The sequence below is a fragment of the Syngnathoides biaculeatus genome, chromosome 10, assembly GCF_019802595.1.
Source record: "Syngnathoides biaculeatus isolate LvHL_M chromosome 10, ASM1980259v1, whole genome shotgun sequence".
NCBI lineage: Eukaryota > Metazoa > Chordata > Actinopteri > Syngnathiformes > Syngnathidae > Syngnathoides > Syngnathoides biaculeatus.
Window position 1 is genome coordinate 17,459,418 of NC_084649.1, and position 26,672 is coordinate 17,486,089.

Sequence of the window (26,672 nt, forward strand, 5' to 3'; positions counted from 1 at the left end):
CCATAGCTCAGTGGTAAGAGCATTGTCTTGGTAAACCAAGGGTTGTGAGTTCGTAACCCACTGGGGCCTGCACTCCCCGAGAGGATTTGCGTCGGGAAGGGCATCCGGCATAAAAACTGTGCCAAGCAAATATGAGCGTTCATCTGAGATGTCACGCCTTGGCGACCCCTAAAAAGACAAGCCGAAAGAAACTTACTTTATATCGACAAGTCAGTGATTATGGGAGTACATTAACGTCTGACGATTACAGCCGATGAGAAACATAGATGACTGGAATGATTCCACCTGATATTGAGGGGATGAACCCACAATTGAAGCGTAATTCCTTAATTTTTTTTTTTGGTCAAGCCTAAAAAAAATCGTAATCGTAGACCAAAAGTGAAGCGTTCCATAACATTGGTTTGCGCCGCCCATCTCGGTTCTCTTAAGTGGGTCTTAGTGGTATGAGTGACTGCGGCCAGCGCAAAGTGTGCCCACCTGCACAAATTCACATAAATTGCATTGACTTACATAATCGTGTCACATGAACGGTTCAATTTGCATGTGGTGTGAACGTATCATAAATCATGATAAGATATTCCGACATCTACTGCCCATCTAATTATTGTGATCCCAAGACTGTTTCTGAGGTCTGATTGGTGGTTGGAAGTGGAGTGGCTGACTCATTAAAAAAAGTACAAGTGCCTGTGAAATGTCCCAAAGACAATCTTTATGTCCGCTGTATGGAAGATAAAGCACTGCATTCGAATTTAGGGTGTCATCCTCACTTCACTCACACAGTTCCTTTTATCGCAGAGGGATCTGGGTCTCAGCAAAGATATCAAGAAATTCATTGCTGCCTGTTCAGTCACCGTCATGAACAAGTCATCCTGGCAATCCCCAGCTGGTCTTTTTCCTCAGTTGCCAATCCTTTCCTCCCCCTGGTAGCACATTGCTCTGGACTGAGTCTCTGGTCTTCCATATTCGCCGGGCAATTTAGTCATACTTTGCTAAATAAACCAACTTATTTTTGTTTTGCTTTCGGCTTGTCCCGTTAAGGGTCGCCACAGCGTGTCATCTTTTTCCATCTAAGCCCATCTTGTACATCCTCCTCTCTAACACCCACAGTCCTCATGTCCTCCCGCATCACATCCATCAACCTTTTCTTTGGTCATTCTCTTGCTCGTTTGCCTGACAGCTCAATCCTCAGCACCCTTCTACCAATATACTCACTCTCTCGCCTCTGGACATGTCCAAACCATCGAAGTCTGCTCTCTCTAACCTTGCCTCCAAAACATCCAACTTTATCTGTCCCTCTAATGAGTTCATTTCTGACCATATCCAACCTGCTCACTCCGAGCGAGAACCTCAGCATCTTCATTTCTGCTACCTCCAGTTCAGCTTCCTGTTGTTTCTTCAGTGCCACCGTCTCTAATCCGTACATCATGGCCGGCCTCACCACTGTTTTACAAACTTTGCCCTTCATCCTAGCGAATACTCTTCTGTCACATAGAACACCAGACACCTTCCGCCAACTGTTCCACTTTGCTTGGAGCAGTTTCTTCACTTCCTTACCACACTCACCATTGCTCTGTATTGTTGAGTAAAGTATTTGAAGTCCTCCACCCTCGCTATCTCTTTTCCCTGCAGCCTCACTCTTGCCCCTCCACCCTTCTCATTTACGCACATATTTTATGTTTTACTTCGGCTAATCTTTAGTCCCCTCTTTTCCAGTGCTTGCCTCCATCTTTTTAAATTGTTCCTCCACCTGCTCCCTGCTTTCACTGCATATCACAATATCATCTATGAACATCATGGTCCAAGGGGATTCCAGTCTAACCTCATCTAAAACCAAACCAACTCCTTTACCTAAATTACCGTCTTCACTCCAGATAGCCAAACTTCTCATTAAGAATGTGTTTTGCATCCATGGCATCCCTTCTGGTTTGGTTGTGTACTGAAGGGGGGGACCTAATTTCAAATCCTCAGTTTAGAAGGCATTCTGCAGGGCCATGGGTGCATCAGCCAGTTTGTGTCACGGGATACCATCCACAGTTCTGTAGTCAGACTGAGCAGGCCTGGAAGCTTCGCACCGTTGCATGTCAACGGTATTCGGCATCCTGGTCTCTCCACCTGCCATGGGTGAAATATTTCTACATTTTGACCTGCTCGAATATTGTAATATCTCGCTGCAAGTCTTCTTACAGGTATCAGGGTCCAGTTTTTGCTTCCCAGGACTGTCTGCATAACCTCAACCTATCTCTACCTTCAGTGACCTCAACGCATCTTGTTGGGGGTACACCTGGGCTGCACAGTCTGCAATTTCCTGCTGACACATCAGCAGAGACATCCTCGTGTTCTTCGTTCTCGAGGCAACTTTTTTGTTTCAGGTTAGTATTATTATTAGCATACGTGCGTTTTCGTTTTTGGTCATCGTTGTTATTCATTCCACTGTATTCATTGGTGTCACTTTGTTTGAGTAAAACTTATGCAACTCTTTCCAACGTTTACTTCTGCGTGACAGTTAACTGCCTGGTCATTGGCCATTTGTGACGAGAGAACTGTACAAAGAAAAAAAATTGCAAAATAAAAAAAACTAGCTTGATATAATTAGAAATCAGACAGCATCAGTTTTGATATTTGATGCTGGCTTAACTATGAGACATTACAATGTGATACATATCACAATACAGTTTTATTGTGTCCTTACCTTAGGCAATAACATCACACATTTCCTCGTTGCTGTACTCAATGCACTTAAAGTTGCATCACATGTAAGTTGTTATTGTTTCTGCGGTTGGGATGTTTTATGTTTTATTGACCTACCTCATTACTGATGCTGAAAACATCTTTAATCCCCTTTGTTGGTTTTAATGGACGACCTTGTAGATAAAAAAGGTAAGGCGAACAAATGGGACAAAGTGCGTGAGTCGAGCAGATAAACAAAAGAGTAAATGAGGTCAACGCTGTGGGACCAGACGTGATTGCCTTGACAAGGCTGAAAGAACCCCCCCCTCCAAAAAAAAACCCTCATTTTCCATCACCATTGATTTTATTCCATTTGATATCATTTTTCCATAGGTCGACCTGAAAGCTAAGCCGCCCCAAAAATTTCATTTAAACTTTCCAATTGAAGACTCAGAAAGCAATGAAAGGTTTATCTGTTCAATCCTAAAACGCGTGTAGCAAATTGCTTTGCCCAATTAATTGCCACCGCCATAATGACTCTGGACCCTTCAACTTACCTCAATTTAGTTAAGGAAACTTTTAATGTTAAATGGGGAAAGAAAACCACAAGCGCATAATTAACTGTTTTCCATAAGGAATCTGTGCTACAAGTATGTTGGTGTGCTTATGGGTCCTAAAAAGTTGCATGATCCCGAGTGGATTTATACACATAATTGTTTAGGAGAGGTAAACAAAAATAAAATAAAAAAATAAATGCAATTGTCAGAAGCTGTCCTGTAACAGTGATGACAAAGTTGTGAGCGGTTGCGCTCCTCCCAGACACAAATCGGGGCTCCTATGAATCCGCCGTGGTGGGAAGAACTCTCACAAACAGTGTTTTGGTGTCCAGAGAGTTTACTGAAGAATCAGCCTGCAGCTCTAAAAGAGACAAGATGTTGATTAGTGACACTCTTAATACACTACATTCTAGCTGTGGCCTCTTTTCCATTACACAGTCCCCATGCTAGCTGCTAGCAATACAAACCTGTTCAACCAGTCAGGTTCATGTCACTTATATTGTACTGGTTCAGCATGCTAATAGGGCTAGAAGAGCACTGTAGCACCTGGGTTTTTGAAGTTCAAAAGCCTCTTGAGCATAGAAGCCATATACTGTAATTTCCTGCCTATTAGCTGCGACTTTTTTTTCTCATTTGTGCGTTTTTTTCTAATGGCCGCAAGGGTGCACTCAAGCCGAAAAGGTAAGAGTGATACTGGTGTGCCGAGGATGTGACTTTTACCGGTCCGGCCCTGTTAGCGCTGCGCTAGCGTGTTACTGCTGTGTCTCAGTGATTTTTACTAGTATGTTTTTTCATTAACCGGCCCTGTTAGTGCGGCGGCGCTAGCGTTAGCATTAGAGTGGTGGCACTAGCGTTAAACTCTCTGTGTACCATCTTTCTTTGTAAATATCTCATGTTTCAATGTGGACACTTGTGGCTTTTACACAGGTGCGGCTTATGTATGTACCAAACGGTATTTCTTTTACAAATGTACTGGGTGAGGCTTATAACCAGGTGCGCTCTGTAGGCTGGGAATTACGGTAACACTATAGGAGCTAAGGTTAGCATGTGTATTTATTATTGTCTTTTCATGTCATTTATCCTAAAAAGTGCTGTATTCAAGTGGAGATTACAGGATATAATAATGCACCATCCAGCTAAGGCACAGCAATAATACCATCAGTGATTTTTGGGCTTGCCGTGAATCTTCAAATGTTGTAATGACACGGCAATTAAGAATCTGATCGACAGCTGGTACTATCCTTGACCTTACCCTGGCTGAGGTCCTGGTCCAGGTAGAGTCTAAGCCGTCTGCCGCGGAGGCCGAAGACCTTGGCGGCCTCCGTTAGTAGGCCTGAGTAGTTGAGCCCGTTCTGCCCAACTGGGTTGACCAACAGGAGGGTTCCAACTTGTCCTGTTTTGCACTCTGTAAGAGGCAAGCAGATATGGAGACAGGTAAAAACATTTCTACTAATTATTAAAAAAAAGTGTGTGTGGGGGGGGGGGGCGGCTCAGTGTAAAAATCATTACAGAAGACTGCATGAATTACCATTAAGGATGTTAGGTAAATAACCAATTACCAAACAAAGGCTGAATGTACCACGCTGCTCATCAACCTCCAAACTGGAATGGATCAAAGGCTTTTTAAACGGGAAAAGATGATTTGCGATACCAGTGCTATGAGGTATTTATATTGTCATGGAAGACTCATATCTCAAGGCACAATTGTACACAAGTTTTAAAGACCCACAACAAGTCAAAAAAAATTGAAATACTTAAAATACGTTTGGATTGTGCTAAAACTCAGAACAATATTGAACTGAATTGTAGAGATATAACTTAAAATGGTTTTTCACCATCTTGGTTGTCTAGATTTTTTTGGGGCAGGGCTACAACAGGGGCCAAGTTGACCCAAAAAGAGAAGAGGATCCATAAAAACTCGGATCAGTATACCGTATCCTTCGCCATAAAACTACACCCACAACTTGACAAAAACATCTTCCCTGTAATGTAATACGTTTTGTATTAAATGGCTGACAGTGGTCTGGCCACACACGCATTGCAAAGCGAGGCAGCAGTGAACCGGATGGGAGCACCCCATCGCCAGCGGTTAAGAGTGGCCGCCACAGATTTGGCAGATAAGGGACATCTGCCTCAAAGATGTTGGTGCAATGTCGTGGGGAGAGGAGGAGCACAGAAAAAACAATTCAGGGTGGGGAAGTGGTGTACCCTTCAGCAGCTACACCAGCACGAGGCCTGCTGAATTCCACCAGAGGCAAAGAAGGAGAAATTATCCCGGCGGCATGGCTGCAGGTCTTTAGGAACGGACTCAGGGACTGACTCCCTCTGCTGCCTATGAAAGTGCTTGTAATGTGCAAAACTAGAAATTCTCTTTTCCCTGCTTAAGAGCTAGGAGACAGGACACATTTGATAGACAGTTTAAAGTTCTAGGAAGGCGGGATTTTTATAGCTTTCACCAACACGTCCGCAGCGTCTAAAAGCTGAAAGAGTGTCTTAATTCTTGACCATTTTCAAGCCTGATTTCACATGCTTAGCATTTTTTTGTACATTTAAATCTGTCCAGGTGCTTAACAATGCTATGATCTGTTAAATTAACATTTTTTGGGGTGACCAGGTGGGGACTTTAAGACATTGGTGGGGGGTTTTGAGGGTAGTTAGGTTTACTTGTTTAGTAGGTCTTGCCAAGTTAAATGGTCTTGTTCAATTGGCAGATCATTTTGCTTAAAGTGTCACTGTCATGAAATGTATGACTTTTAGTATGTTATTAATGGGAAAAAAAGGCAGCTGGAATGGACCCATCCGTTTTTTTAGTAGCAGACGCCCACTCAAGCAGTTTCGTATGTTTATACGAGTTTTACCTGCTGGAAGGTAGCTTGTTGTTCCTTCGTGTTAGCCAAAATGCCGGGTCGTTGTATTGCTGGGTATTGTTCGAACACTCGGGAGGATGGATTCAGTCTTCATACTTTTCAAAAAGAGTCGGTTTGTCGTGAAAAATGTATTGCAAGGGTGCAAAGGACGAGAGCTTCGTGGGTTCCAAATGACAGGTAGGTGTATACAGCTACTAAAAAAAATAATAGTTGGCGGGGGTGAGACGTAATGCTCTCAGAAAGTAACAAAAGATCCCCGCACGTAAGTCAGGGGTGTTTGATGTGTCGATGTACCCGTCGGCGCCGAGCACGGCTTTGGCCTGGGTTGGCTCATCACAGGGCAGAGCCGGGCCGCTTAACGCCGTTGTTGTCGCTCACGCCTGAGTACGCTACATACTGTCATACATACAGTCTGGGAGTCTGTTGTTAGTTAGACGTGATCCGCATATCATCTAAATATGGTCCAAAATGATAGGTTAATATTGCCCCGGTCACTTCACTCGATTGTGAGATGTTCTCTTCTTTGAAAAGAGCTTCTGTGTCCAATAATAGGTGGCACAGCGTGTTTTCAATGATGAATGTCGCAGTGGGGACTCTGTAATGTAACTCTGAAATAACTCTGTAATGAACAGACGATGCAGGTAATATGGATACCAATTGGATGTTGAATGAAATTTCCACAACTTTGCGCATGGATGACGCGGTCTCCGCTCATATTTATTTTTTCGTATGGACATTGATGTGAATAATGTTATATGTATTTTTCATTACAACATCTATTTTAGAGTGTTTATTGGCGTGACACTTGACCTTTAAATGATCCACTCATCACTTTTTTTTCCCCCCAGATAGTCTTGTGTGGGTGTTGTTTGTGTCCTCACCAGCGGGCTCCGCGTTGCAGAGAATCAGGTTCACGTAAGGGCACACGAGGGCGCTGACGGAAGTGGCAGCCCCAGGGGAAGCCTCGTCTGTCATCACTGTCAAAGTTTTACCACTCAGGGCCTGCAAGTTTGCTTCATTAGCCAATTCTGCGGGAGGGAAGCGCACACTGTTAGACGAGAAGAGTGCACAGAGGAGCAGTTTTTAATGTTTGGACTCATGCAAACCTTTGCCGTCGTTAAAGAGCCTGAGCTTGGCGTTGTTGATCCCAAAGATGCTGCTGCACACGATTTTCAGCTTGTCCATGTCTAAACCGTTATCACCTTTCGGATTCTCCAACAGCACCACCCCGTCTGTAACAAAGTCATAAAAGGGTAAGGGGGACTCTAAATATTTCATACTCCAACTTGTAAATTTTACAAAATGTTTTATACACAAGTCATAAAAATACACCTAGAGCTGTCTTTGTGACATTGTGGAAAAAATTGTATTATCAACCCACCCATTTAATGCATTATACATGCAGCAGCTAGTGTCAAGATTATACTGAACATGAGCTACCTCGTGACCACCAACATTTTTATAACCGATGCATGCAGTTCCTTTGGAACAGAGTATACAAATATAACTCTGGACAATTAGTCACATACTGTTTCACCTATTCTAAAGACAAATACATTATTGTCCGATCAAGTGGACAATCCTGGCACCACAACTGGTTCGAGCGTTGGCCTCCCCATAATGAGGACCGGGGTTCAAATCCCGTGATTCTGAGTGCGACTTTTGTCTGTCTCTATGTGCCCTGCGATTGGATGGCAACAAGTTCATGATCTACCCCGCTTCTTACCTAATGATAGCTGGAATAGGTTCCAGCATTTCCGCGACCCTCTTGAGGATGTGAACCTCAGAAAATGGATGAATGTGTGTAACAGCCTGGTGAATTTTCCTTTAGTTTTCTCAGGTTTTTTTTCTTGCTTTTACCTTTTTCTTTGCCGTTGACTTTAACTCGGAGGTTGACGTAAGCACACGCTGGTCCGTTTAAAGCAGCTCGCGGCGGCGAAGATCCCTTTACAATAGTTAGCTCCAAGTCAGAACCTTTCAGCTGCGCACAGCATGAGGGAAAAGACGTGTAAATGAAGGGGGGTTAAATAATACATTCTGTAGCACCTAAATGCATTTGCTAATACATGGGAATCTTCAAAGTTGCCCTGTTTTTTTTTTCCCACAGGAAATATTGTCAAGTGAGTGATTCATTGCATGCTCAGGCTGTCACGCTCATAAAAACTACTATCAAGTGTGCAGGGAAAAAGTTACTTAAATAACCATTTTTTCTTCTCAACTACCGCTGCATAGCTAAACTGGAATAAACTAAAATGACAGTCTACAATGACGCCTTTTGATGGAAGAAACAGGAATAGTCTTATCTTGTCAAGTTTTATGAGGTCCCCGGTTTATGAGACAGACACGCGACAAACAAAATTAATTAGTTTGCACAGCGGTGTAAGAATACGTTGTCATCCCAAACAAGAAGGCACACTCCGCTATCGTGATTGTTAAACATTTATGTCCTGGAAGTGTTTTCCGTATTGACTGTAATTATTACTTCACTATTGCGTTGGCAGAGTTTAGAGCAAACTTGAGTTTCGACGCTGCCTCAGGAAAGGAAAACAATAAAAATTTGAGGACCCAGTGTAACTCATTTTGCACTCATCATCAAACTTTTATTTTGTGTACTCGTGAAATTAGTGACATTTTATATAAATCTTAAATGTTGTATCTTTATGAAAAGAAATAACACCCTTACCTAAAAGTGTATTGCAGAAATTAGTGTTGTCGTGTACAATAAGTGTTTTTACATTGGCATCTGCTTCATAATGCTAATTTGTGCATTGAATTGAATGACTTTATACGTTATTTATTTTTAGTCTTATCTATATGCAGTCAGTGCTTAGTAATGTAATAGATTAAAAAAAAGAGATGATCCAGCATCATAAAGGCTTGGATTTAGACAATTTCAAACTTCCATCCAACCATCCATTTCCTATAGTGCTTTTTTTATCATACAGGTGAGCTGAAGCTTATTCCAGATGACTTCAGGCAAGAGGTGAACTGGTCATCCATTGGAAGGAATGATGAATTCTAAACTAGACCCCACGTTTGAGTGTGCAACTTTGAAGGTTCCACTGTTGCTTTGCAAACTCGTACCTGCGTCTTCTCCTGGATGATGACGCCAACACCCTTGGGGACAGGGTAAGGCAGGAGGGGCGCCTTCGTCGTCGCCAGAATGAAGTCCGTGTGAGCTTGGATCACCGAGCCCAAGTATTCCCCATCTGGCTGACAGCGGTAGTACACTGTGATCTCGTCCGACGGCACCAAACAGGCCTGACAGAAAACATGTATACTGTATAAATAGGAACACATATAAGCTCCTCAAAGGATATTCACCTGCTTGATATTTCTGAAGAAGAGGGATGAAAATATTATGGAGGATGCTGTTATTTTCGAATAAGAACATGAAATCTGTATGTAACGGTTACCTAAAGGAAGGTAGGTGGGATTAACATCATAGGAGGATGACATGAAAGAGGGTGGGATTAGAAAGAAATGGGGGAAAAAAACTGTGAGAACACAAAGACAATAAAAAAGGAGGAAAGTGTTTGTTGCGGCATTTAGTGCTTGCAGGCTCCGCTAACCTTGAGACCTTCTAAAACATTGATTTCATCCTAATTGGTGCGGCTGCCTCCTGCATGTGTGGACAGATGCAATTTCATGACTGAAACACACGCACACACACACAGCAATTGCAAAATACAGCTCAAGGGCAGAGGAATAAAGTTAGCGAGATACAGTGGAGCATTCAATCAATGGATGAAGGTTTATAGGCTTCTGCTGCCAAGTCAAGGTACTGACCCTCTGCTGATGGGGCCACCACTCTGATTGTGTGTGTGTTTATGTTTGTGTGTGTATTGATAAAAACCTAGAGAACTCCAGTTAAGTGTGAATCCTGATAAAGAATAGGTTGACCCCCTGGTACAAGTACCACAAACAAAAACACCCACACGCACACAAACAGAGCAGAAGTATGAGCGAACAGTGTGTAAATTAATTCCCATTGCTGGGGTGGAAAATTCCTCGCAGACTTTGGGGGTGTGGGGGTTTTTGAAATAAGAGTTGGAATGCGGCCTGGCCGGGATCCAACCTGCAGCGCCGCTGCTACTACCGCACACACAGACGGAAAAAACTTGTTTGTTTCTCAAGAAAACAAGAGGCTGCCGGCTAATCCGTCTTTACTCCCCGGTCGCACTTCAAAGCACTGACGCTAGAATCTGAAAGAGGCTAGAGCGTAATTAAGACGCCATTAATCCCGCCTTATGATGGAGAAACGTCTGACTGTGACACTGCAATGGAAAGATTTCGAAAATTAGCGAGAGAGCGTTAAAAAAAATGAGGAAGGAAACTCGAGAAGGGCTATCACGGGGGTGAAAAAAAAATCGTGCTGAATGGAAATTGACTGGCTGAAACTGAAAACTTGGTTAAATGATACAAACAATCTGGTGTTTGAATACAAAAATATCATTTCAAAATTATGGCTACAAAACTATCATTTTTCCTCCACACACAGTCCAAAGACATTTCACTGGGCACACGTCTAATGAGTTTCGAATGTTTGCTGATGTGACTCTGAAAAATGGCCTCATTTGCAGCCACTCCTGGATTTTTATGAAAATGCAGTCACAGAAGACAGTTTAATATACATTATCAACGTGAAAATTAATGGCGTGTATATTGTCAGTACACTAACAAAAACGTCTCGAGAAAATCATGCCATGAAACAGAGGAACTTAGAAATTTTGGCTGTAAGCAAACATTTTAAGGTCTGAGACGTGCCGCCCCCACCTTCTTGCGTAACTTCTGAATACGATTGATGACCTCTCTGGCCACACCCTCATCCACCATGGACTGGTCCGGTGACACGTCCAACAGCACCAGCACCTATGGCACAGAACAAGCAAACTGCATCCATTACTTTCTTCAACTACTGTCTAAAATGAAGCGTGCTGTACACTTCCAATTTAGGTTATTCAATGGCAGGTTTAATTCAGTGGCACACATATTAAAAACAATGTTTCTTTCCCATTACAGTATAAAGTATTATGCACATCTTACGGTGAAAGCTCTACAGTGTAAACAACATGTCAGGGATTGAGCAATAGGCCAAACCCCAACCCAAGCCTCAAAGGTTGCAAAAAAATACAAGACCTCACATTCAAAAATGTACTTTTAACATTTTCTTTTGCTTTGTCATTTAAAAAAAAAAAAAAAAAAAAAATCGGCGACACATTTATCCCTAAAGGAGCAGCGGCCTTAACAAAGGGCTTATAAGCAGAACATCTGAAGATAAAAATACGATAGACGTTATGCATATTCATTATTTTGTTACCATCAAACTACGCCTTTTGTCATTTAAATGTTTTGGATTTGTAGTTTACTTAATTACAGTAGTTAACATCTTTTTACATTTGTAAAACAGTTACTGTTAGTAAAGGAGACTAGCGAGGCACACCGCATTTGACATTTGTTTTTAAATTAATGGTTGTCAATTGAGGCGGCACGGTGGAGCAGCTGGTAAAGCGTTGGCCTCACAGTTCTGAGGACCCGGGTTCGATCCGAGACCCACCTGTGTGGAGTTAGCATGTTCTCCTCATGCCTGCGTGGATTTTCTCCGGGCACTCCAGTTTCCTCCCATGTCCCAAAAACATGCAACATTAATTGGACACTCTAAATTGCCCCTAGGTGTTATTGCGAGTGTGGCTGTTTGTGTTCCCCGTGACCCTCGTGAGGATAAGCAGCAAAGAAAATGGATGAATGGTGGTTAATTGGTTTTACGCTTGGGTGCCAGTTATGGATGTTAAAAAGTAATATCCCTGGACTTAGGAAGCCAAATTTAAGATTTTAAGATACATTTTTTAAGGACTCTTTGGTCCAATTCAAGACCTCTCATTCCCTTAATATGAACATAATGAGTCGGGGAAACGGGCTCAGTATTATCGTAGAACATAACCAAATTACAAAATATATTCAGGATATTGTACAAAGCAAATTACTCGATTTTACGCAGAGTTTATCAGCCTGATTTGAATTGGCCGATAATCGGCATTTTATGATGATTGGTTGATTGGTTTTAATCTCATAATTTATCTTGTCAACTCAAATGCGACCGGATACACTCGTTACCATGGGGATGACAAGAGTGGATTCCGCCAACAGTATTATAAGAAGAAAATGGGGAAGGAAAACATGTTGGTGGTCAGGACAGGAGAAGGGGTTCGTGTAAGGCTAGCTTGAGGTATGTTCATGTAGTTTTAATACAATAGAGCTCATCAGCAGGCAACAAAACGTTACATAGCCTAGCATTCTAGTGCTATAGCAAGTGGTTGGTAGTAGTCTATCACGTTGCCTCAATAGCATAAGTAGATGAAGAAAAGATACATTATTAATTGTAAATAAATATTTTTTGAGAAATTAAGTACACAAGTATATACGGTAAAGGAATACGTCATTTAAATAGACTCATTGCTTAACCCTTTCCGGGCAAGGGTTGCAAATTTGCAACAGGTTTAATATAATCAAAAATTTCAAGTCCAGAGTATCATTTTCTGAAAGTATTAGATTTTTCTCTCTGCAAAATGTTATCTGGTCCAGAGACGGTTAATCTTGTGATGGGATCGGTAATCGTTTTTCATTTATTAAACTCGCTGATAGGTGATCGGCCCACAAATCCTGATCGTGTACAGCCTACAAATTACATGAGATGGACAATGGCCTTTTAGGACCATCGTAATTTTTTAATATTATAATAATAGAATATCGTATTATTATAAGAATATTTGAAAGCAGTCTCAGCTACATTACTAACTTTACTCATTGTGAGAATGAGTATATGAGGAAATCTGCAGAAAGGTGCCATGGGGGTTGAGGGGTGGGGCGGGCACAATGACAGGGGGCTGAAGATGTACGTAAGCAACACGCAGCCGAGAGCCCGGCAGACAGATGGAGACTGAGGGGCAGTTGGAGAGAGTGACAACAGTGGCGAATTAAAAAGCCGGCTCAGTAAACTGGTATTAAGGTGCAGCCGTGCGCTGTGGATACGCTCCCCAGAGCAATGATTAGTGATGGCCTGTGGGAAAGCCAGATGAATTGGTGTCCACGTTCCCTGCATCGTACTAAAGAATGTCAGGGCAGCAACGCCATGATTTGTTCGCCACGCCACAAAGTAGACGTGTAGCGTGACTTCACTGTCACGTCAAAATGTTTGCCATTTGTCTAGCACTGACTTGTTATGGCTGCGTGGAATACAGGAGAAGATCGTAATGCATATTTCACTTTTACTAGGGCTGGGCATGAATTGATTATCAATAAATCATGGCATTAGTTCCAGCTTACATTTACACATAGAAACGCCTCCATTGCTCTGTTCAATGCAACGTGACCATGAGAAAGGGGAGTTTGGAAAATTAGACAAAGATCATCCCATTTCATACATTCATTTTTTACAGCGCTTATCTGCATTATGGTGAGTCTCCCATTCCTTTGAAAATAATAATCCTTTGTTAATTTTCACTTGAGTCCGGGACCAGCGTATAACGCTTACCAAAATATTGGTGCATTACAATCAGTTTTGTTTATCATCAACAATATTCTATTAATTTGATTTTATGAATCCCTGATTTTATGTAAACTACACTAAAGTTTAAAATCTATTTTGTGCTATTGTGTATAATTCCATACCTTTTTCCATTATTTTTATTTTAGGAACTTAGTGGACAAATGCCCAAGGATTTAATTCATTATTATTAAAACTATTTACATTTTTTACCCCGGTTGGGGATCAGGGAACTTATTAACAATGTAATGAATGAAGCAAACGGTTATTGATTACCTCAACTCTATATGGCACAACACTGGCATGGAACTTAACTTTTCTCTCAGCCCATTTATAAAAAATAAAATAAAATCACAGGAAAGGACAGGTTTTCTGCCAATTAAAATTATTTTAAATTATTTTTTCCCACAGTCAATCAAGGAAATTTATATGCTCATTTGATGGTTTTTTTTACAGTTTAAAAAAAAATCCCAAAGCTGCTTAATTGTGGCGAAATTATGCATGTGAGCAATTGATTTATGTTCCATTGTTAGCATTCAATAAGACTAGTATTGCATGTCAACAGCTCACCTGTGCATCAGAGTGAGCTTCGTACTGTGCGGCTGAGTCACAGCTCTGATCGAACGTGTACATCAGCCTAAGGTCCTCCTCGTGAAGCTCATGCCCATCCACCATGATGGAACCTGAAAAGTGACCCCCACAAACGCACAGCACGTCAGCTGATTTACACGGTGTGGACGTCGTCCTTATCATAATTTTCCGAGAGCTTGTATTCTATGGACACTGTTGAGGAAGAACTGAATCAAAACAATTGGTCTACATTCATCAAAGCAGTCCACAAAAGGCAATGATTGCCCCTGATGGGCTTCGGATATTCTCATTCAATACCATGTTAATGTGCTCTAAAGCCAATTGTGAACCTTATGACAGCACAATTGTTGTGTGACGTGATTTTGAGTAGCACATCTGCGGAGCTCTTTGCAAGTGATTAGATTCTTTTCATTTTTCAAAATTTCACATTCTTATGAACAAATAGCAGGATATATCCATAGTGTGATGGAGCCTGTGCTTTAATGTGTACAGTTGAAGCCAGAAGGAAACAGAGCAGAAAATGAGCCATTTAATACTTGTGCCATAAACTGTGAGGAGTCAGGGCAAGTAAACTTTCGCAGACATGGGGATGAGGGGATGGAGGGGAACTGCTTCACAATTTATTTGCCCTCCATCGTGATAGTGGAAATCAATGAGCTTAATCTTGGGAATTTTTTTTAGTAACTCACCCCCAGTTTCGGAGTAGCACACTAAAGGACCTGCTAAAACTTTCGACAAAGGAGCCCAAGGTGTAGGATACCACCATAAACCTACCTGGTTGGTGGCTCTTAGCAGTTTTTATTATATCAAAGTAGCCTGATCCTGTCAAAAAAAGTTCCTGATACAGCACTTTCAATCACACAAAATGAAGACATCTTCAACCCTGAGTTTGTCTTTACTTGTATTGAGGATTTCCTCAAAAGAACAAGATTCCTGGCTGCATTTACACCAATTGCAAAACAACGTGACCAATCATCAACCTCCTCCTGTTTCAAGTCTGCCAGGGGCACCAATTAAGCATGTCTATGTTCTCACAAAAAACTATGACCACATGGTCCTCTTCATTCCTGGACGCCCTGAAGCAAGAGGGGGAGCAAGTTACGCCGCTTCTTGTCTAATCCTTCAGCTCTGTGCTTTGATTCCCTCCTTTTCCTTACAATTTACTCTTGGGCATCCCATCAAATTGGTATGTACAAAGTTACAGATGAGGAATAAAGGCAGAAGAAACCAAGAAAAAAAAACACAAAACATTTTTTCTGGCTAGAATAAAGCTATGCAGCCATCCGTGCAGGAGGAAGGGTCTTGTAAAAATGAGAGTGATTGTGCTTGCTGTGAGCTCCGTAACCAAACTGCTAACTATATGCTTTTGACATGAGGCCTCACTGCTACGCCTCCTCAGACGGCTTGCCGCCTTGCCCTTGTAGTGAGATCGAAGCGCCTACTTAGCCGTCCTCTGAGTCAGCTGGAACCCTTCTTCGCCCCAGCAACCGAGCAGACTTTGGTTGAGTGTCAGCGTGTCCATGGCGACGTGGGGAAATGTTAACTATCTAATGTGTAAAGGATGTCGGCGGCCTAAAAACCAGCCCACGGTTTCTTCATTTGAAGACGTACCACCCATCTATTCATCCATCCATTTTCTGGGCCACTTATCCTCACAAGGGCCACGGCAGTGCTGGACCCTATCCAAGCAATTTTTGGGCAGAAGGCAAGGTACACCCTGAACTGGTTGCCAGCCAATTGCAGGGCACGTATAAACAACCATATATAGTCACAGTCACACCTTCGAACAATTTAGAGTCCTCAATTGACCTACCATCCATGTTTTTGGGATCTCAGAGGAAAGCGGACCTCCTGGGAAAAACCCAGTCTTCCCCTTCCCCTGTGCTGTCAAGAACCACACAAATGGGAACAAAGGCATTTGCAGTCAACTTCTTGAGTCAAAAAGTCCGTTTTGGGCTCTACCCATGCATGTAGAAAAGGAGAGGAACAGTCACAGCATTTCTAAAATAAATCTAATGCTCGCCACACTGTCACACTACCAGACCCCGCCTCTTAAAGGGACATATCTAAGACATACGATAGTCCATCAATCCATTTTCTTAGCCGCTTATCCTCACAAGGGTCGCGGGAGTCTATCCCAGCTGTCAACGGGCAGGAAGCTGGTTACACCCTGAACTGGTTGCCATCAAATTGCAGGGCACATCGAGACAAACAGCCGCACTCACAATCACACTTAGGGGCAATTTAGAGTGTATCCAATTAATGTTGCATGTTTTTAGGATGTGGGAGGAAACTGGAGTGCCCGGACAAAACCCACGCAGGAACGGGGAGAACATGCAAACTCCACACAGGTGTGTCTGGGATTGAACCCCAGACCTCAGAAATGTGAGGCCAATGCTTTCCAGGTGATCCACCGTGCTACCCATACTGAAATATATATATATAGTATTTTCTAAAATTTTTTTGGTGTTGAAATACATTTCAAAAGTGTGCTTTAATAACTTAAAATGTGTTCAAACGATGTGGGAAGGGTTAAAGCTAAATTTACTGTGAACAAAAATATTTGAAATAGTCTCTATACTGTTGATTTTCAGCAATTATGAGGGGATCCAGAATGTATCCCTTGCATTGCTGTATTGCTTTTGGCATTTTGAATTATTGTTTTGGCAAAAAAAGCTAAATGTATTGACACAGCACATTTCGTACTGTTGATAACTCAATGTGTTTTACATGAGCAAGCATTTAAAGAAAGAGGACAAAAAAGACATCTTAAAAATATCTCTTATAAGAATAAATAGAAACCTGCGTACAAGAATGTAGAAAGTTTAAAAGAGGAAATTTTTTAAAATAGACCATCATAAACATGAGAAAATAAATGTTTACTGTGGATTTAAAACATTTGCTGACTTGCCTTCTGCTGCAATTTATTCAACTAGTGAATTGCTTCGCCAAAACTGCTTCACCATGTTTCCTTTGGACTTTGTGCTCCATTATTTGACCTGGTTCTGTAGCCCTCAGAGTCCTATTTTGTTTATATTCCACGAACATCTGTTTTATATATTCAAAGCCTAAATCATTTCATGATTTATAGACCTGAAGCAGAACTTTTAACTCTATTTTAAAGCTGGGAGCCAGTATAGAGGCTTCAGAACTGAGCTGAAACCTTTTGATTGAAGTGCAACTCTTATGCTTTTTTTCGGGCCGTCCAGTCAGAAGACCATTACAACGGTTAAGTCTGGTTAGGATAGATGAGGTTCTTCTGGTCTACCTGACACATGTAAGCCTCTAATATGGATATCTTTTTCATCTGGTAGAAGAAGGTAGTTGATTTGCTATACCTACTGAAAGCCAGGTCCTCAATGACCAAATGATACTGTACGTTTAATGATGCTGCAAAATCGATCGAGAAGGCGGCGACATGGGTGGTATGTGTGGCTGGGAGGAAGAGTGATGATGTCATCATAGCATATGACTAAAATGGGCCAATCTTGAGAGATGCGCTCCGCTGGTTTCACTGCGCAACAAGTTACGCACAAGCTATGCAGAGGTACTGCGCAAGGGAATGAATGGTCACGTGATGCAATGCGGGCGCTGTACAAAGTGGTCTTTACAAAGAGTCTTGCTCCTAACATCATCCGTGGCGATCATCAGGCTGTCCTGTGATTTGCTTTGGCTCTTTTATCCCTCTTCTGGGTCACTTTGATATGGCAATGTAACCATCAAAGGCCTACTTCACAGCAATCCTGCCTGGTCCAGATTGAACAGGGAACGGTTAATTCTTTGAGATCATTTCACTGCAATTAAGACAAAAGTGAGCGATGCAGGAACTAAGCGTCCATTTATTGACACACACAAGATTCCTGTAAGCCGTGGTGAAATTGTCCTAAAATCGGCTTTTCCTCACTCAAATGCATCATGATCAATTTAAAGTCGCTTATACCCATACTGCATGTCTCACCTTCATTCCATCGGCCAACCTACTGGACTGGACTTCAAACGTGCAAATAAATGGCAAAGCTAAGTTCCCACAGTCCAGATGACCTCGGCCGCATCCTTCCCATGAGGCCTCGGGGCTCTCAGCTCCTTTCTTCTCGCTTAATTGGAAGGACGAAATACCTTGTGCCGCTTTACTGCGGACAGCAGTGCATTTACTTGCCGCCACGAGGGATCGGTTACAAGCTTTATGTTCATTTGGACACGGGTTTCACACTTTGGGATGGACATTGGTTCGTTATAAAGAGTACTGTACCTTTATTATGGTCACAGAGACCCGAAATATGTGCGCAGTCTCAGAAATTTAGCAAAGCCAAAAAAATGTATACAGGCACCCAAAATGCACTTCAAATATTATTTATCAGCCTGTCTTCCTCTGTGATGTAAAATCTGTGTGTACTAACTAATGTGGCGTTTCAGCTGACTTGACATATGACCATTTGATTGTTTTGTGACATTTTTCTTTATGTAGGTATGATGAAACATGATTTAGATTTTTGGGCCATTAGTGAGCTTGTCCATAATGTGGTGTCCACTATTGTTTCAGTCAATGGCTTAACTACCGTGGCGTCTAACCACATCTTTGTTTGACACACATTGGCTACTACCAATTTCCACTTACCACAGCGACTTAAAAGTAACACTTCAAAACCGTATGGGAGAAAAGAAGTTTAAATAAATGGTTCAAGTGGTCTCATTTGACGGCTGAGAAGATGTCTAAGAAAGCGTTCTTACTATCTGACAGGAGAAATCTTGAAATTAACCTTTAAATGTACCATCTTAACTGGACTCAACGGCCGTACCTTTCTTTTGGAAGGCTTCGAGCTGTTCACTGGTGAGCTCCTTGATGGCAGCAGTGATGGCTTTGAACGCCCCTTTCAGCCTCTTGCCCAGCACCATGTGGTCTGGCTCAGCCCGCAGACGGATGCCGTACTTGTCTTTGTCAGTCGAGATGGTCAGCTGGCGCACATTGAGCTCCTGGAATAGAAGAAAGAGATGAACTCTTAATTGCATGCAACATTTTGGTTGATGGTTTATTGAGTTAGCAATAGAGTTCTAAAATGTCACACAATGCACCAAAGTCAGGTCTAATAGGAAAGTAGTTGACTGATGTCAAGGAACTCAGCGGTAGTGATACACCTGAGAGACCTAAACTGAGACACAAGCTTTAAATGTCATGGAGGAGCTAAATTTAGTCTGGGTTGTTAGCAAGAGAAAGTAGAAGACAGAGAACACAGCTTTCACCCCACACACATGTTATGTACACATCCACTTCTCCTTTCACTATGAAATCAAACATTCTAGAAACCATTTATTTAAAGGGAGATGTTGTGAGGGGACTTTAACATTATGTTAAACTGTTTTGAATCAGAAGTATTGGTATACTCATAATTTAAAGTGAGCGACACGGTGGTGCAGCTGTTAAGTTCACAGTTCCGAGGACCGGGGTTCAATCCCGCCTGTGTGGAGTTTGCATGGTCTCCCCAAACCTGCAAGGGTTTTCTATGAGCACTCTGGTTTCCTCCCACATCCCAAAAACTTGCATTAATTGGACACTCTAAATTTCCCCTTGGTGTGATTACAATTGTGAGTGCAAGTCTGTCTCAATTTGCCCTGCAATTGGCTGGCAAGCAGTTCAGGGTGTACCCCGCCTCCTGCCCGTTGACAGCTGGGATAGGCTCCAGGACTCCCGCGACCCTCGCACAAATAAGCAGCTCAGAAAATGGATAGATGGATAATTAAAACTATTAATATACGCAATTATAAACATTTCAAGGCAGGGGATCACTTAATCACACTTTTTTTTTGCTATTTGCAGAATAGCTCCATCTATATTATCATTATTACAGTGATAGAGAACTACGCATTCAAGACATTCAAATCTGGGTTATGTGGCCGCTAGAAGACAGGGGCTCGCCTGAACTACGCTTTTTCCTGATGGGGACAAAACGGAGGCATTGATTTCTTTTAAGCAGGTGATGATAATTGAGACATACTATCAATTAGTCCAAGGGGCAGTATTTGAACAAATAACAGTTTATACCAAGCAAAAAGTTTCCTCCTATTTTGATTTAGATTTTTTTTTCATGTTTTCATTAAAACAGGGTCCCAAAATATTGAGCTAGTACTATTTCTGCACTTTTCCATTGAGGTCATGAAACTGGTGGCATAAAGGGGAGCAAAGTATAGAGCTCATGCATGTGACGTCACCATTTTCACGGCGCCATTGTGCCGGTCAAACGGAGCGGCTCAACATTGGGGGAGACTTTGAACCAGAGGAGAATATGTACAATACCCAAGACCCGTTGTGCTGCTGGTTGTCACAACAGGCGAGACAGATTAAGAGATCATTCTATGGAATACCAGATGAAAACACCAGAAAAGATTGATGGATTTCGGCAATTAAACGTCATGGATGCAGCGATACGCTTCCGTGTACAGAGGAGCCGACTCAGTGCCCTCTTTTTTTCCCCCAATCATAGTTAATAATTGCAGGTTTGTCTAAAACCAGGGGTAATTTATTTAAATATTGGTATTTGCATTGAATACTAGCTGAAAAGATCGATGGATTCCGGCAAAGGTCAAAGTGTGGCCGTACGCTTCTGCGTTCACGAGCCGTCAAAACCATCACTATGTGGGATTTATTCCTGATGAGAACAGATGTAGCAATAAAATATTCGTATGCGTCCAGACTTTTATACACTTTCAAACTTTTCTGTGTAAATCTCGATGACTTACTCACCACATCAATGTGTATATCCAGTTGTCCAAGACAAGCGGAAGCGAATTAACAGTCCAATTACTTATCGGAGATAACATCGACTTCGGCATTAAATATGGGTCACCTTCTATATGTCTAATGGTATCGGACAAGACTCTGGGCGTCATGCTATAAGACATTTTCGTGTCGTCTCCAACCAACTTGGCATTTAACAATGCTTTGCTCAACCGGCAAAATGGCGAGGTCAACAAAATCAAGTGATTTAATGACGTGGGTGCACGAGCTCTATACAAGAAAGCAACAAAGACATCCTTTAATGTTGTTAGAAATAATGTCACCACTCTACCATGTAGCATTTTTCTTCGTGTTGTATTCACCAGTGAGCCATAACGGTAATGTCACACACTACTTCTATACAGAAGCTTATGGAGCTATCACCACCCCTCTACACACCTCCAAAGTATAAACGCAATCTGGACTGGGACCGGAGCTCACTTGCCGTAAAGGTGGCTATAAATAACGATGGTATTGCGATTTGAACTGCAACAAGAAAGAATGAATACCGTTCAGAATATTGTCAGAAAAAAATCTAAGCCCCATTGCAAAGCAAGCGGCAGAAGGTAAGTGAACCCGACAATTAAAAAAAAAAAAAAAGAAAATACACTCAGTGACTCACACTCAAAAACCCAGTGATTGGCACTCACACATACTGTATATCTAATTCATTGTAACAGACAAGACTGCAGCCCCTGGTATTCTTACCGGAATACAATATTTTGAGGCTCCAAACATATATATATATATATATATATATATATATATATATACACACACACTGTACTGCACTACTTTTTTACTGAACCACAACCAATACACAGCGACTGTCAAGGAAGATAGCAAAGTCCCCTGGCTGCTGTACCGAGAGTATAAAAATTAAAAGACGACAAGAATGTACAACAGGATGTGGATATTTAAGGGGCTCTTGGAAGTGATCACCCCGTTCTTTGAGTACATAATGTGTGACAGTTCAGTGGCCTTCGGTGTTCTGTAGGACTAAAGAGTCCGAAAAAATAAGCATTATCCAACACAACAATTTCAAACTTAAGCGTTCTGCGATTCAATTTAAGAAACAAATGAAGTCCACACTGGAGAGACATCGTGTCACAGACCGAGTCCACCGTGAAATCAAACAGTCACTCAGCAATTCCATCTCTACGTGCCCAGTAGAGCTGGCAGCCCTTTTTGGTTCATTCTATACGTTCTATTCTTCCCCAACTAATGAGGGAAATACGAGAAAAATTCATATGTGATTAGGCAAATACTGCTCAAGGTCCCCGGCGGGTACTAAGGTGGTCCTCTCAATTGTGCTGCAAATTGGCTGAGACAGACATTTCACGCGACTGACTTGCTGATATGCTTCTTTTGACTGAATGATGGAGCTAAGTTTTAAGCGGGCTCGTTATATGTGGCTTTCATTTTATACAGTTGCCAGGAGAGAGCTAAGGAGATGGGAGGTCATGCACCGCTGGGGTGTGAGGCGCTTATTCTCATCCATTCTATGGAACAGGCCATTTGTTGAAGACGTCTTCTCAGCTGCTTAAGCGCTGAGATGTGAGAAAGCCGATGGTCGTGTATGTGTTCCCAAAAGCTAAAATTCTGATAGAAGCAAACCAAGCCAACTGTTCCCTTTGTTCTTGTCAACATGACAGCAAAATGTGAAGGCAACAAAATATCATCTACTACATTGGATGCTTTTCACTGATGTCATTTTTGTAGTGATGCCGTATTTTTACGACAGGTGTACCTAATATTTTGACCACAATGTGGTGTTATTTTGCCTACAGGCGTTTCTCATGTTTTCGGCATTTTTCTACCAATTTAGCCAGAGGTTACTTAATATTTTGGTTTTTCAACGAGATCTCAAGATTTGGGTTCCCCGCATTCACAAACACCCATTCAGACTTTTTTTTTTAACCTATCCAACATTAGTTGCTGAAAAAGACCCACAAGTCTACCTAATATGTTGGGAATGTAAGCGATGAGTCATGTCCAATGGTCATGCGCCATTACTCACAGGATACTGTGCTAGCTGTAACACTGACATGATGAATGCATTGACTTACTTCCAGGATGTATTTCTGTAGCGACTGGATATCTTTCAGGGCGTCTGAGTCCTGATGAATGACAACCACCTCCTTCAGTGGATACTGAGGCACATGACAGTCACGGCAGTCAATCAAATGTTCAACGCAACATATAGACGCCGTGTTGGAGCTGCATTTGACAAAATGGATGATTTACCTTCACTGGCAGTGTCTTCCTGTCACGGATGACCCGCCCCAGGTCGATCACCGACTGCATCTGAGAGACAGCGTTTTCGATGCGCTTGTCAATCAAATTCTCTCTGTGAAACGCAGATACAGACGAGTTTAAAACATGCGGCATCCCAGCATAGGTAAACAAATTATCACTCGACTCAAACGGTCATTTATGTGATCTGTGCATTTGAGCGGTATAGTAGATTTGTTTATGTGTGCATTTCAGAGTGGGTTTGAAAGCACGACGCTCTTCCTGGTAAGGGTGATGCAGGCATTTATAGGCCCCTCTCAGAAAAATGAAGAGCAAAATTGATAAAGTACATCTAAATGAAGAATGTGTATGTAGTCTCATTTGATTGCTCAAGCAGCACTGAAGCACCGTGAAATTAAATAGTCGTCGGTCAGCTGAGCAAACAAGCAGTTGTAGCTCAAGCAACGGAAATATTTTACTCAAAATAAGAGTGCAGCAAGGTCACTTGCCAATTACGTAAGTCGCTCCTGAAATTTAACAAAAGGGCGCTGAGCTGAAAGGGAATCCGTTATCGTTAGCTAACAAACAGCCTACACCGTTGCATTAGTCAGGATGTAACAGTAAAAAGACAGATGATAAAAATAAAAAATGAAAAAAAAAACAGAGAAGCAGTGACCAATCAGTACCCACTGTGATGTGAAAATAAAATGTTAATGTCGCCAACTAGTCTTTCACTCAAGCCTTTATTCTGTGGACATAGGGTTAGGGTTTTTTTTTCCAAACATACAATGAAAATGTTACACTTTTCTTTTAACTGCACAAAAAAATACATTGCTAACCAAACCAAACCAATTTCAACTACGAATCTGAAAGGCTGCTTCCAACTTTATTTCATTAATTTTTTCAATTCACAATGATATCCCATCCCAGGGAGTGCCAAGATGGAATTTTAACATTACACACCGTCTCATCCTGCACCTTCTACTTTGGCATTGCAATACTTTTCAGATCAAACATTTCTCACTCAAAAAAAAGATAATCTTGTCCAGTTCCGCCGCTTTTTGTTCTATTTGCATATAGTAAAACAGTCATTGCATCTTAAAACAAAAGCATTTTTTTTTAAGTTTGCCATTATTATCGAGAGTAAACCTAAGCAGCATGTCTAGCTTGTCTTCGCTGTACATTGCCCAGACTGCTTTGCTAACTAAAGCCTCGGTGGTGGGCGTTGCATAAGCACGCTGTCATTGTAAACCACATTGATGGGCTGCATAAGTACTGTAACATCTGTAATTATAAATCTACCCCTTTAAGAGCGGAGGGGGCCAGCTAGGTGGGAGAGTGAAGTGTGGCCGAGCAGCAGCTCGTTGTTAGAGAGAGTTCGGTGTGCTGCTGAAGTGTTCAATAAAAAGTGACTAAAAGAACTCATTTTCCTCATTGCCCATTACCAAGGGCATTACAGTACGTATGTGAATTCTGCCATTGAATGTAGCAACGAGTCATCCTTCATTCATTGAATCACATTGCAAAATGGCACAAAATGTAATTTTTCTGTCATACTTTCAATGTGGGTAAGATTTTTTTTGTGTGTGTGCGCAAAATGCAGAATGTCTGTCCACAGAGACCACATCATCATACGCGCAGCTTCGAGGGAACATTGCCGTCATGTTAGCCACTGCAGTTTTATCAGTTTACATTTAAAATTAGACACTCAACTAATTTTTGTTTAATGAAGGGATTTTCCCCCCACCTGACTTGGGGCAGCATGAGATAATGTATGCTGCCAGTGTCTTTCTCCTCCAGAGAAGTGAGGTCGACCAGGTTACGCAGATTTTGGTACATCATCTCCGTGATGAAGGGTGTGAAAGGAGCCTGGGGGCAAAGGAGAAAAAAAAGCAAAGCAATAGTGGTAAAAATGAGAGGAAGATTATTTGATGCTGTGGAACTGCGGTTCATTTACATTTCCCAATGCAGAGGTCCAAAAGTCAAAAGGAGCTTTAAATGTTTTTTTTTCCCCTCCAAAGCATATCGAACACATTTTTTCCAGAGATTTTATGAGCAAAAGTTCAAACAGAGTTCTGCCAGCAGTGCACATCAAGCATGATGATGAATTTATAAAGCTCACATACAATCTGGATTGATCTAGGTTCGGTTAAAAATTGCTCACGTGTTATTATTCATCGCTTTGAAAACACATTTCACGTTTCCATCTTCGTACGATTAGTATCTCCCACACACAAAGAAACAACTCAACAAAAGATATTTTTCTTTTACCCAGTCACGCTTTCACAAAAGCTGTTATGACTCACCATCAGCCTGCACATGGAGAACAGAACACTGAAGAGGGTTTCCAGCGCCCACAGACAGTCCTCGGTACCACTCTCGCCCTGCAAAGTTCACACACGTCAATCTAATTCCTCCCCCCATGGAGCAGTGAACAGGAGGGAAGTGTCCAAACACATAGTTGTCCAACAGAACGCTACCAATATCGACAAAATTGCTAACTAAAAAAAATGTCCAGTGATGAGACTTAAAAAAAAAACATATATACATGTATACTGTTGTGTAATTTCTATTTTGTCTGTTTAAATAAATGTGTGTGCTACCACCTTTTGCGCTCCCTTGTTGATTCCGAATTTCCCCAACATGATTCCAACATCTGTGGTTGTTTTGCCCTCATTTCTCTACCCTTTTTCTTCTCTACCTAGAACACCGGAGGAAGCAGTTTTTCCGTTGCTGTGAGTTTGTATAGTTGGGGTGGCAGTCAATTGCTTGACATGTGGTGGGGAGTCACTAACTTAATTTTTCCTCGTTTTTTTGGAACAATTTCAGTTGTGATCGACCCAGTGACCTCAGAATGCAATAACCTGGATGGAATAAAATATTCAGATGCATTCTAACAGGTGTCCTTATAGACTTTTGTCATTGGTTTTTGCTTTTCTCTCGTTTGTCCCCAAGTTCACCAACCATGTGTGAATCTTCATTAAGTTCTGTCATCTGTTAGCTCTAAAATTTGTATTGTTCGGTGTTCTTTCTAAAACTCTGTAAGATTTGGCCAGGTAAAAAAAAAAAGCAGATTGTTTGAGATGACTAGTACTGCACGAGTACTGTACGATGCTGAACAGAACAGATAGATTCTCTTGTACAAATTGTATGTATATATTTGATAAAATTGTCGTAAATGATCAACATTTGGATAATCTTATTACAAACACACAAAATGTCAGCTGACTAGGACTACGATACAATAATCACTTGTGCAAAACAGAGTGGGGTCTTTAACCTGACCAGTCAACTCACCTTTAGACGACGTCTATTAGTACGGACGTACCAGTTGGTGAGCATATCAACAAACTTGACCAGACGAGGCACAACTGTGTACAGGCGGTATGCTGAAAGACAGACGAAAGTTAGCACTCGCATCCTCAAAAAGTATACTGTAAACC

The 26,672-nt window shown here is 41.7% G+C and overlaps 1 protein-coding gene across 1 annotated transcript in view; it reads right to left on the reverse strand.

Annotated features, from left to right (window-relative positions):
• Window positions 1–2,655: 2,655 nt before the first annotated feature.
• Window positions 2,656–26,672, reverse strand: part of iars1 (isoleucyl-tRNA synthetase 1) — a 58,020-nt gene continuing 34,003 nt past the window's right edge. The window contains exons 21-34 of the mRNA XM_061832565.1: window positions 26,527–26,618; window positions 25,536–25,613; window positions 24,977–25,098; window positions 23,242–23,344; window positions 23,064–23,147; window positions 19,022–19,196; window positions 14,205–14,317; window positions 10,868–10,963; window positions 9,176–9,352; window positions 7,952–8,072; window positions 7,198–7,323; window positions 6,973–7,119; window positions 4,477–4,629; window positions 2,656–3,585 (exon numbers count right to left, since the gene is read on the reverse strand). Of these exons, the coding sequence (XP_061688549.1) occupies window positions 3,503–3,585; window positions 4,477–4,629; window positions 6,973–7,119; window positions 7,198–7,323; window positions 7,952–8,072; window positions 9,176–9,352; window positions 10,868–10,963; window positions 14,205–14,317; window positions 19,022–19,196; window positions 23,064–23,147; window positions 23,242–23,344; window positions 24,977–25,098; window positions 25,536–25,613; window positions 26,527–26,618 (1,670 nt within the window). The 3' untranslated portion in view covers window positions 2,656–3,502. The remainder of the gene's footprint in view (window positions 3,586–4,476; window positions 4,630–6,972; window positions 7,120–7,197; window positions 7,324–7,951; window positions 8,073–9,175; window positions 9,353–10,867; window positions 10,964–14,204; window positions 14,318–19,021; window positions 19,197–23,063; window positions 23,148–23,241; window positions 23,345–24,976; window positions 25,099–25,535; window positions 25,614–26,526; window positions 26,619–26,672) is intronic.